The sequence below is a fragment of the Schistocerca piceifrons genome, chromosome 10 (assembly GCF_021461385.2).
Source record: "Schistocerca piceifrons isolate TAMUIC-IGC-003096 chromosome 10, iqSchPice1.1, whole genome shotgun sequence".
Classification (NCBI taxonomy): Eukaryota; Metazoa; Arthropoda; class Insecta; order Orthoptera; family Acrididae; genus Schistocerca; species Schistocerca piceifrons.
This window is the reverse complement of record NC_060147.1, coordinates 51,050,342-51,063,819: the sequence shown is the minus strand read 5'-3', so window position 1 is coordinate 51,063,819 and position 13,478 is coordinate 51,050,342. Positions and strand designations below refer to the sequence as shown.

At 39.7% G+C, this 13,478-nt stretch overlaps 1 protein-coding gene across 2 annotated transcripts in view; it reads right to left on the bottom strand.

The window, feature by feature from the left end:
* Positions 1-13,478, bottom strand: part of LOC124719061 (neurexin-4) — a 166,944-nt gene that overhangs the window by 120,920 nt on the left and 32,546 nt on the right. For both annotated transcript variants that reach the window (XM_047244732.1, XM_047244733.1), the window contains exon 4: positions 8,045-8,186. In XM_047244732.1, the coding sequence (XP_047100688.1) occupies positions 8,045-8,186 (142 nt within the window). The remainder of the gene's footprint in view (positions 1-8,044; positions 8,187-13,478) is intronic.

The following is a 13,478-nucleotide window of genomic DNA, read 5'->3' as shown; positions in this document are numbered from 1 at the left end:
ATTCCCTTTCTTTGGCAATTTCGCAAAAGAAATTTTTCATTGGTTATCAGTCCACTTAACAGACGACATCTTTCCATAGCACCATGTCTCAAATGTTCTGATTTCCTTCCCTTCAAATTTTCATTCACTACCATACAGTAATGTGCTCCAAATGTGCATTCTCAGAAAGTTCTTCCTACAATTAAGGCCTATGTTTGATACCAGAAGACTTCTCTTGAGCAAAAATGTCCTCTTTGCCAGTGCTAATCTGTTTTTTATGTCCTCTTCACTCTGTCCATATGTTACATTGCTTCCAAGGTAGCATAATTTCTTAACTTGGTGCTTTCTGCTACTCCTCATTACTTTTGTCTTTCTTCGGTTTACTCTCCGTCCACATTCCGTACTCCTTCAACCAGTTGCTACCATTGTTCAGATATTCATTATAGCAGGAAACTATTTTCTATGCCACCTTCATAGAAAGATGCCACCAGTGAAGGCAGTCACTGTTGAACATTGTCCAAAATCATGCTTAAATTTCAAGAACACGTCGTAGTCAGAAGATGTGAGATTGGGGCTGTACAGCATGGAATGCTCAGTCAAGGCATTGTGTTGCAACATCGTACACGTGTGCCCCATCGTGCTGATATCTCTCAAAACCTTATCCAACAACTCAGTTGGGAGCAGTTCAATCACCCATCGTACAGCCTCGATTGTGTTGCATTTATTCATGATTCCGAAATCTGTTGACCTTATGGTCAGTCAGGTTTATCTGTGCTGTAGGCCCACACTGTATATATGAAAATTCACAAAAAGCTATCTCACTGGTTTCTCTGATATTCACTTAAATGTGGCATCGATAACGGTGTGTTTTAGGCTCTTAGAGATCTCAGCGCGTCATTTTTATTCTAGTCACATGACCATGTTGGAAGACATTACTAATTGAGTTTAATCATTTTCACAAACAGCAGTACGTGTATGGAGTTAGTTGTTTACTGTGCAGCAATCAGCTTTCGTGTGCTGTGAAAACATGAACTACTTAAAACATTTTAAATGCTAACAGAAAAGTAAAGCTGGGAGGACGGGTGCTGAGTCAGGCTTGGGTAGCTCAGTCGAAAGAGCATTCGTCCGCGAAAGGCAAAGGTCTCAAGTTCGAGTCTCGTTCCGACACACAGCTTTAATCTGCCAGGAAGTTTCATATCGGCACACACTCCACTGCAGAGTAAAAATCTCATTCTCGGAACATAAAAGTAAATTATCAGGAAAAGTTAGCCGCAAAGGAACTGGGAACTCTGAAAACAGATCCTTTGATTGAGAAAGTTACGAAATCAAATGAGTGTGACTATAAGTGAACATTTAACAAGGGAAGTGTACGGATAGCACAAGTTGTTGTGTGGGTGCAGCGTCAACATGTCTGATTTTCAGCCTGGCAGTAAATTCGTGAACAAAGATGTATGTTAGGGATCTTTTACATTTCTCCAAAAAAATGGAAAAGCATTAAAACTCCCGCTTATACAAAAATGCAAAACTGAGAGTGGCAAAAGCTTACACATTATTTTGTTACTGCTCTAAACTATACTCAATTATGCACAAAATAACAAAATTCCACAAAAACAATTCTTCCTTTCATCAAATAAGTTACACATATTGTTATTGTTATTATTACTATTGTAATTATTATTGGCAGTGTAGCTGTATAAACTTGTCGATAAGCATAACTGTCATGTAACGGACACTATTAATTTCGCAATCCCAAATTTATCTGAATCTAAAAAAATTGTGAACACCCAGAATGTTTACTCAAGAGTCATCACTGCATTTGACTGTTAATTCCATTCAACAGGTCCTGTATTACTCCTTTACTTTCACTAACAATAGCAATGTCGTGAGTAAATCTTATCTCTGATATCCTTATATTTGAATTTTAATCTTGCTCTTAAGCCTATCTTTCATTTCTGTCATTGCTTCCCAGATGTATAGAGTGATCAGTAGCGGCGAAAGACTGTATCCCTGTCTTACAGGGTTTCTGATCAAAGTGTTCAGTTCTTGGGACTTAAATTTTTATTGTTTCTTCTTGGGTTTTGTGCATATTGTATATTACTTGTCTTACATTATGGCTTACTCCAATTGTTTTTAGAATTTAGAACATCTCACACCACTTAACATTGCTGAATGCTTTTTCCAGTTTGACAGTGACTTGCTTCCATTATCAATTGAAACATCAGGACTGCCTCCCAGTGTGTTCACCTTTCCTGAACCCAAACTGATCACATTAGATAACTCTTCAGTTTTCTTTCTCATTCTCCTGTATACTATTCTTTAAACAACATTCTTATGTCCCCTCTCAACCTCACATCAGGCCATTGCACACAACAGCATGTAAACCGCACATCTTCAATGGATGGAACAAAACGATAACTAGATAGCAGCTGACTGGAAGCATGTACTGCCTGTTGTCATGAAGTCATTATTTTTGCCTCTTTTTATATGATAAAAGACTGAGGGAGCAGACGATCCAATGAGCCACTAAACCTGCAGTGTTTAGAGGGTGTAGTTCAGGCTGGAGGTGGTTCTGTGACGTTTTGCAGGTGTTTTTCATGCCACGATGTGGTGTCACATGGGATTCTACACAATAACATGTTACAACTTTATCTTATTAGTCCAACAAAAGATGTTTGTGGAAACTGAAAATATTCTTTAGGCAGTGGAATATCTCACCGTGTGCACTTTGGTTTAACATACGTTCTGACGGGGTGTGAAAGCCACCAGCTCCAGACATCAACACAGCGCGATGGTGATTGTGCGTCTCCAGCTGCTGAGGAGGCTCATTTATGCTTTGGCATCGTGGCTTGGTGGTGTCTCAGAAGTCTCATAGAAAAGAGGGTGCTAGCAAAAACGTAAATGACTGAACTTGAGAGCTGTCATCCCGTTATTTCACAACTGAATGTCATAGTAGAATACAGACATGTTATGACCTACTGTGAGCTACAACTTGTGAGCAATCTGTATCATCTACCACTGTAAAAGTCAATTTACAGTGGTAACATCGCTGTTATAATGCAGAAGAGTTACCGCGAACCTGATACCGCCATCTCAGTAGCTTAAATACAACAGAACTCTCAGCACTAGCCCCAGCTGCAAAGTAGAAGAATTCACAAGGCACAGTGTAGTGGCACTGCAAAGCAGATCCACTACAGAATTATCTTTAAGAAGAGTAACTAAGAATTAACTGGAAGGTAAAGTTGACATACATGTGAGTGGGTGAGAGATCATGTATGGAGTGCATCACACCATAACCAACCACAAGGACACACTCCAATGATGTGGGCCAATTCATTCAGGTTACTTGAAGTAAAATATTTTTTTCAATAATCTCAGTGACCAAGTGTTGCCCTTTCTTGTACATCATGGTGAGTATGCTGTGGTCACTACCACTTCCTAGATAATAACAACCATTTCCAAAGGATTGCACACTTGCATTACTGGTTTCACAAACACTTATGAAATGTATTGCACCTCGACTCGCCCACTACTTCACCTGACCTTAACCCCATAGCAATTACAAAACAGGTAACATATCCACAATTTCATAGACCTATGGCAGGGGTAGCCAAGAATTTGGCTGACATTTCATGGCCTGGTACGAGTGCCACAGCACTCACCTTGCTACACATTTCTCCCGCTCACACTGCTACACATTTCCCCCACTGCCAAAGAACGCTTTATGAGTACAAGGAGTGGCAGGAGGAGGAAACAACACATGTGACATATTTAAATGACAATTACTCTGTTTCCTATTTGATGTTTCTCAATAAAACTGACCACAAACAAAACAAATTTTCAGTATTATTTAATTAATTTTGGCAAGCTGAAGACATAATTTTTATCTGGTCGAAACAGTCAGCATACAGATAGACACTGACAATTCTACTGATTTTTGCAGTAATCATGACTTATTCATTATCACAATGGAAAAAAAGTCTTTCACACACACATGTTGAACTAAACACTGTAACACTACTGCAACCTCACTAAGGAAATGTTGAAACTCTACCTGAGGAGAACAATGCAGACATAGCCTGCACAGTTTTAATGTTAAAGGCTTTATCTTTAGAACATTAATTACACTGCACATCAATCAGCTACATCTGCACATGCACAAGGGCGCTTTCAACTGAAACAGCAAATGGTCTCGAAAACAGATGTGAGATTGGCATGTCACCAAAATGTTTAGAAACCATCCTTGCAATTCTTTCAAAGCCACAGTGAGTTCTCTAAACTTTGCATTATCTTTAGTACCAGTGAACTTGGAGAACAGGATTGTGTCTGTCAGAATTTGTCCCTTCTAGAAAGCAATTTTCTTGTTAAATGCATCCCTATCAAATCAGATATGAGTGGTTTCTCACATTGCAATGTCTTCCTGTGGGCAGTGTGCAGTCAAGTCCACATAAAATGTGAGGTCTGCAATTAATATAAGATGTTTCAATTCTTATCGTGCGGTGCTTTTCCCTTCAAAAATTCAACAATAGCTGGTTTTAAATTGAAAACTGTTCTAGGCACATCCATCGAGTTAACGAACATACTTTGTAGTAAAGTCCCCATAATCTTCACTCAATTCCATCGAAAACTGATGCAACTGACAGAGGAATAATGTGCACGGCTTCAGAAATTTTACTATTTGTATCATCAATTTCTTCACATGCCCCACACCTCCAAATTTAGCAGGAAGTGTTTCTTACTGTATAGAATAATGAATCCCACCAACTGATTGTTGTAATATTATGCTTTTTCACTGTCAACTAAATCTTTAAATCCTTTCTGTATGATACAGTAATGTTGTTTCACAGCAAGTTCAATATCCATCAACTGTGTGACGCATTGACAGGTATTAGGAAGTCTCGTCTCTCTCTTCTGCTATTCCTATTCAGTCTTAAAGGACTGTGGCGATATATTGCTTGACTGGCTCTTTTTGTGCAAACAGCCACTGCACTTCTGGACACCCTTGATACCACACACAAATAGCTAAGGGTAAGCAACACTGACACCGGGATCTGCCGAACTGAGGGCACTTGTGCTGAACAAAAAATGCCTCACTGTAACACTAAATGAAATATCACACTGTACCAGATACTTCTGAGAAGGATCGAACAAAGCTGTGTCAGGCCGCCCTTACATCTGGCTCGCATGCAATTATCTCACTCTAGGTGTCCTTGCTCTATGGGACCTAATCATCGATGAGTGACTTCAGCTGGATATAGCATATATGAAATAACTGATGGACACACTTCCTTGATGAACTGAGGCCATTACCATGGGCAGAGGTGCTCTTACAGTACATTATAGTTGAATTCTTTTATCTTGGCGGCTCGCGCATGCCCGCCCAGGCGCGGGAGAGTGCTGCGTTGCCAGTTGCACACGACGCACGCGCCAATAGAAGCAGTGCCATAGTATAGTATAGTTCGCAAGCTTACGTTTAGGGGGGAGCGCGCAGTTCATGAAGTAAAGCCACCACGGCCGCATTAACCCTTTCGCTGTTACAAAGACGTGCTCCCTGCATTCCGCGCTGTGCGCGATTTTGTCACTGCACTGCTCGCCTGTGCAGACACATGGTGTTCCCACTGCTTTGACACACTTATCATTCGATTTCACAAAAACTATTTGGCCCAAAAATTAGATTTTTACATGTCTTCTTGACTGATACCTTCACCCCATAAATGACTTAATTTTGTTTCGATGTTCAACGCAGTTATTATGCAGCATTAAATGTAGTAAACCATTGCACGAAATTTTGAAGAGTTTGCAGAGGTATATTTCCGTATGGTCGATTTTAGTTGCCACAATGTTGAGAATGAAATGTGAACAAGATACCTAAATTTCATATAAAATTTACTGTATAACAATATCTCACTTAAGTACCACATAGGTGTCGTACGTAATATTGGGAAATATTCCGTCTTTCGCAACTGTAACAAAAGTTTTATTTACACTGAGCATGTTTGGCTTTATTTTAAAGCACTTCAATGAATCAAAAGGAAGTAGACAAAATACATTAAACAAAACTGTGGACTTACAAAAACATTAGGACTTGAATATACCGTCTATCAGTGAAGTGCTCTGAGCTATGTCAAATATAATTTTTGTGTGTGGCACACACAAACATCATTTATTTGCTAAAACACTGATCTGCCAACACAAACGTTGAATATTGTGTTACCGCAGCACAAAACTATGAAAGGTGACTTGGCAATGGAGGAGACAAAATACTGTCCACTGAAGATGCTTCAAAAGAGAGAAACGCGTCTGGTCTAAATAAGTCGCTTATTACAGTTGCAGAAGAGGAATATATTTCAGTACCATAGGTGAAACTGCGACTGTGGAACAAAAACAAGAAAGAGAACATGAGTACCATTATGTATGTGCCATACCTTTCATTGATTGAAGTGCTTTAAAATAAAGCCAAACGCGTCCGGTGTAAATAAAACTTTTATTACAGTCGCGAAAGACGGAATATTTCTCAATATTACATACGACACCTATGTGGTACTTAAATTAAATGAGATATTGTTATACAGTAAATTTTATATGAAATTTAGGTATCTTGTCCACATTTCATTCTCAAGATCGTGGCAACTAAAATCGACCATACGGAAAGTATACGCTATGGACTTCTACATCCGCAAACTCTTCAAAATTTCGTGCAGTGCTTTACTACATTTAATGCTGCATAATAACTGCGTTTAACATTGAAACAAAATTAAGTCATTAATGGGGGGAAGGTATCAATCAAGAAGACGTGTAAAAATCAAATTTTTGCGCCAAATAGTTTTTGTGAAATCGAATGATAAGTGTGTCAAAGCAGTGGGATCACCATGTGTCTGCACAGGCGAGCAGTGCAATGATGACAAAATCGCGCACAGCGCGGAATGCGGCGAGCACGTGTCTGCAGCAGCGAAAGGGTTAATGAAGAGACTAAGCACTAGAAATTTCAAAAAATTGCCTTCAAACGAATATAATTCATGAAGTAAGGCACTTCGATATTGTTTTTAAATAATTAAAATACTAAGTTCCGCACAAGGTTTGAACTCATAACCTTTCACATAGAAGTCCAACACCTTAACCATTACGCTAACGCAGGTCATCTGCCCACAGAATGCAGTGAGGAGTCTAACACGTTACGCAAAATACTGACAAACACTTTTGGTATGACTATGAATTACTCACGCTTCGTCAAAGTACAATAGGAAATAAACAATTACCGCTCTTCTTTAGTGCGAAAAAGCGGTTCGTGAGATTGATACGAACACCTTTCCTTCCTATCGCCTGAATTACGAGTCTTATTGCTTGTTTGGTTTAATTAATTAATAGAATATGAAGCAATTGGTATAAAGAACGCTTTTTCCAAACTTTCTATAAAAGAAAGTCTGCTATCAAGACATTGCTTTTGTTCTATTACTTTATTTATGACTGAACGTTTCTAATACTGAAGACACTCGTCCATGCTATGCACTGCAGTCGAGATCTGGCAACGTCGTTCTCTGTTCATTGGCTGACTGTGTTTTGTGACGTCAGATGCGCAGAACGAACCTAAACTCGGCCGCCAACATAAATGACGCGCACTTTAGTATGACATATCCTCTGGGTGAATAATTTTTTGCCTGGCCTGCTTCTGATTTGAATAACAAAATCAATTCAAAACCACAAGCTTTAGTGCTTTATCACCACCATATGATTACACAATTCCTAAACTGATCATAGATGAGTATATTTGTCGAAACAAATTTTAATTTTTGATAGAAACTGTTAGCTACAATACAAGTCGCTCATAATAAATCACCTGATACCAACTGCTGCAGTAATGGTGTAATTCTAGTTTTTTAGTTGCATACTCGCTTATTTCTATATCTGTCATTTTTGCATCAGTGCATATCGGAATCACCTGAGAAGAGGCTTGCACCCAGCAGTGAACCATACTTCACCAGAGACCAATGAGAATCTCACAATGCTTCAGATTGGCATAATTTTCACATACTGGTAACATATCGTTTAGCAATTTCTATCCAATACTCACCATATCTGCATCCATACAGCTCAAGACGGAGTGAGATTCTGTCCCTCCACCGGGTAGGGTTAATGCGGATCCACTGCGCAATGATGGGCACATCAAACCGATTGCGGCGCGTGGAGTCACCGTCGATGTTACCTTTGAACATCTGTGGGTGGATAATGTTCACATTACAGCACAAATCCAGTGCAGGGTAAGGACAACAGTCACTTAACTAATCATACTCTCAACAGAATATCTCCATATCACACTTGACACACAATCTCTGCTTGACAACTGATTTTTCCCATGTTAAAATATGACAAAAAGAGAAATCACACATTTTTTATTCTTCAGTTGTCTTATCCCTTTGCCTTCTTCCCTGCAACTCAACACACAAATATCTAGTTTCAGCCAACTGGGATTCATCTCCATGTCATCTCCCTTTTCGCAGTTCATAACATGAAAAATTTCTTTCCTATTCACAGTCTCACAACATTACCACAACATACACCGAGTGACCACTAAATTACAACCAGCTGCACAGGTCTTCTTTCAACCTGCCAATCAGAAGTTAAATTATTTGGCTACCCTGTATCAACTTACCTACTGTAGTTTTGTGGTATGACTAAACACACTGCAACTCACTATAGCTATGTAATCAATTGGCAGTAGGAGCTTATCAAATGACCAGATAAATTAATCGTAAGAGCTAATGAAGCATGCAACAGAACTGGGGGACAATCAGCATAATAAGAGCTGAACCAGTGTTCAAGTATGATCTGAAAAGGAGGTGAAGAAAGCTTAGGTGCACTCACATCTTGGAAAATCTTATCACGCTGTCATATTTCAATTTATTTGATAAATGTGAAATCACTGACCAACTACAAGTGACCTGAAAGCACAACTGTTGCCATTAATACTAATATAATCAAATGTTTTCATTTATAGAAATTCTCACTATTTTCTTCACACAATGGAAAATCCAAGATGTAATGTAACAATATAATGAAAAGGGAAGTTGCTACTCACCATACAGCGGACATGCTGACTCGCAGATAGGCACAACAAAAAGACTGTCACAAATAAAGCTTTCAGCTAATAAGGCCTTCGTCAAAACACACACACACACACACACACACACACACACACACAGTCTCAGGCAACTGAAAGTGGTTTCAGCTGCCTGATATTGCAGTCATATGAGTGAGTTGCATCTGGAGCAGCTGGATATAGCGGTCTCGTGTGTGTGTGTGTGTGTGTGTGTGTGTGTGTGTGTGTGTGTGTGTGTGTGTGTGCGCCCCCTTTCTGAAGAAGGCTTTGGCTGAAAGCTCAATGTGTAACTCTCTTTTCGTCGTGCCTGTCTGCAGCTCAATATGTCATCTTTATGGCGAGCAGCAGTATGTCCTTTCCATAATATTGTTGATCCAAAAGTATCAACTTTACTTGAAAACAAAATAACATTACTGAACGACCTTCTAATGCATGTTCTTTACTGGGGTAATGCGACAGTCCATATTTTCCAAGCAAAATTTGTTTATGCAGCCCATGAGTGAATGTGATAAAACAGCAGAGTTTCGTGGCTCTTGTTGGATTTCCAAGGTGCAGAGCTGGGCCAGTATTTTCCTATAAACCGCAGATACAGTGGCCGGTGTACCTGGTCAAGAGTTGGCACAATGATTCACGCACAGTTTCTTTGCGTGCCAGTGCTCTGCACATTAAACTGTGAGAGTAGGTATCCATCAAATCAAGAAAACTTCTGATAAAATGGCAACGTGTGCAGCTGTTTTGCAATTTCAGTTGATGACCATGACACCAACAGTACAACAGGCACGTTCATAGGGCAATGCACGGTTCATTTATGGCTATCACTGTAAGGAGCAGGAGACATGATGGATATCTAATGACTGACCATTGGTGTCTTGTGTGGTCACCTTTTCCGAAGTGCTACAACTGTTGGTAAATACTAATAATCTACCTGTGGCCTCGTTTTTACAGCCATCCTTCGACCCTTTAAAAAAAATTGTCCCCCCTCCAAGCAAATATTAAGTTCTAGGCAGTATTGTATGACTTCTTTAAGCCCATAAAACTTCAGAGCTTTGAAATAGAAGAATCACTCCAGCTCTTTATAGCATGTCGTTTATCAAGAGCTTATAAATTCCTTCGTTCTGCCTCTGTTTCAATTCCACTGTGTACAAATTGAGACCCAACAGCACACAAAACAAGGTCATGCAATGATTCAAGAGGAGGGGAAAAAAAAACACCATACGGTCTTATTTAAATATTAGTAAAGTGGTCATAATTCAATGATCACCCAAGTGTGCCAAGTGTGATACAGAGCTGAAAGAAATAAAATCAACACATTACAAAGACAGTAAAATCAAATGTATTACTAGTAGGTGGAATACACGTACATAAAAGCCCTACATGCAACCAAAGAACGCTTAAAAAAATGCTTTACTGGATTGTACGAGGGCCGTTCAGAAAGTAACCTCTGGTTGATTTAAAAAAATACACCAAGTTAAATAAAAATATTTTAATATATACATCTTACAACTACATCTTTGCACTATTTTTCTACATAGTCTCCATAGCGATTGAGGCACTTATCGTATCTCTTCACAAGCTTTGAAATTCCTTCTGCATAAAAATCACCCGCTTGTGCCTGGAGCCAGCCTGTGACCGCATCTTTGAGCTCTTCGTCGTCATCAAACCGCTGTGACCCGAGCCATTTCTTCAAATGCATGAAGAGGTGATAATCACTTGGCGCCAGGTCTGGGCTGTAAGGTGGATGGTTGATAACGTCCCACTTGAAGGACTCAAGAAGGGCCGTTGTTCTGCGAGCAGAGTGAGGACGGGCGTTATCGTGCAAAAAAAACGATACCGGAAGTCAGCATACCACGGCGTTTGTTCTGTATAGCCCGTCGTAACTTTTTTATTGTTTCACAGTACACGTCTTGATTAATGGTCGTACCACGTTCCATGAATTCAACCAACAACACTCCTTTGGCATCCCAAAACACCGTTGCCATCAGTTTTCTGGCAGAAAAATCTTGCGAGGCTTTTCTTGGTTTGGTAGGCGAATTTGAATGTGCCCACATCTTTGATTGTTCTTTTGTCTCAGGGTTCACGTACTTAATCCAGGTTTCGTCACCAGTCACGATTCTGTTTAACAATGGTTCTCCTTCGTCCTCATAACGTGACAGAAAGTCTAATGCAGAGGCCATTCTTTGAGTTTTGTGGTGGTCGGTAAGAATTTTGGGCAGCCATCATGCACAGAACTTACGGTAACCCAATCTTGCTGTCACTATCTCGTACAAGAGAGTCTTAGAAATCTGTGGAAAACCAGTAGACAACTCCGACATTGAGAAACGTAGATTTTCACGAACTTTTGCATCAACTGTCTGAACGAGTTCGTCAGTCACCAATGATGGCCTACCACTCCTCTCTTCATCATGAACGTTTTCTCGTCCACTTTTAAATAAATGTACCCATTCACGGACAACTCCTTCACTCCTAACTCTTGGTCCGTACACGGCACAAAGCTCACGATGAATAGCTGCTGTAGAATATCCTTTGGCTGTAAAAAACCTTATGACAGCACGCACTTCACATTTGGCGGGGTTTTCTATTGCAGCACACATTTCAAACTGCCACAAAAACTAAACTAGCGCAGGTACGACGTTCACTCGACCACGGCTTGATGCCGACTGACCTGTTGAGTGCGTGAACGCACAGATGGCGTCGCTACTCCCCCCACAACCCGCACTGTGACCAAACGGAGGTTACTTTCTGAACCGCCCTCGTAGTTGTGGTATTCAGTTGCATTAATTCAGAATTGTGAACTGTCTTCCCTATTGTGACACTACTTGAAACTGAATGTGCAACTGAAATTGGAAGAGCAGCATCACACCTTCTGCATGCCCATGTCAATGCAAAATGACTGAAACCTCAAACTTAAAATTTTTATGTAAAGGTTTTCACAAATTCATCAATGTTTTGCACTTCTTCAAAATGTAACATACATCTGGAATGGAAGTAAATATGGGGAAAAATGTGATTATTCGCTAAAGGGAAGAAAGGTATAACACCACAGTTGAAAGACAACTACCAGAAATGGCTTGTAAATTTTAAGCACTTGGGCTCCATCATAAGCAGTAATGGAAAGATGGAAAATGAAATAAATGGAAACAGTTGGGACAGTAAGCCATCTGTTCAATGCAGTTAGAGGGAAGTTCTTCAGCAAGAGAGGAAGATACTGAAAGGGAAAAAGTTAGCTGTATACTGCTCAACTACATCTCAACAATGACCTATGGCTGTGAATCCATATAGTAAGTAAAAATAGAAAATTAGACTAGGAAGGACAGAATCATAAAAAATTATGTGCAAAGCCTATGGAGAAGAATGTCCAAAAGCAACAGCTTAAGTGGTTTGGACATATCTAGCGAATGCTCGAAGATCACGAGGCAGAGTTAATGAATGAGGGAAGGGATATTCACAAGAACAAACTAGTATGACAGAGAGAGCTGAGAGGAATGTAAAAGAAGAGAAGAGGAGGAGAGAGAGTAGCAGATATTGTGAGTCAGATGATGACTAGATTAAGTATGAATTCATCACTAAGTCACATTTTCTCAAAACATGCCACATTAATATTTTGTACCTTGGTGAACCAATTGCAAAAGATTTTGTTTGTGACATACTGTCATGTTTATCTGGACAACCATGATGTACATCATAAACTGTAACATTTGTGGCTGTCATTATACGAATTGGCATATTGCTGAATACCTTTGTATTTCGTTTAGTGCTAATACAGAATTTGTGTGTACTGCAGGTGTTTCTAAATTTGAATGATACTTTACGATGACTGAATATTTACATTCTATTATGTACATGGAGTAGCCTTCCTGAAGGCTGTGTAAGACTCTATGGGCAGGACTTGGGGCTACTGTATTTATAATGTTCAGCTGCTGCATGTTTAGATAGCACTAAAATTGTTTGACATGTACCTATTAGGTAGTAATATAACACTCAGTGGCTCCATTAGACTGGTGGTAAGGTTCTTTCAGTTTTTGCCCATGAAGATCTTTTGACATTTTTGTAAAATGAAAGTCTTTTTATTTTGTTATTTTGCTCACAACCGTTGGCATTTTTAAGATGTTCGGTGATGGCCAATACACTGCAGCCAAAAACCTAGTAACAAACAAGTGTGACTGACTTCTACTGTACTTTCGTAGTGATACCAGTAGTTGGGTTCCAATGGACATGGCTTAGCCACAGCCTGGGGGATGTTTGCAGAATGAAAGTCCTGAGTTCGAGTCTCAGTCCAGCACAGTCCAGGAAGTTTCAACACTAATATAATTTTTTCCTTGTGCTTGGGGGCCACAGCCATCAGACACTGATTGAAAGAAATAATACCGTTCTGCTAAGGCTGTATATTATTGGAATGGAATGCTTCATT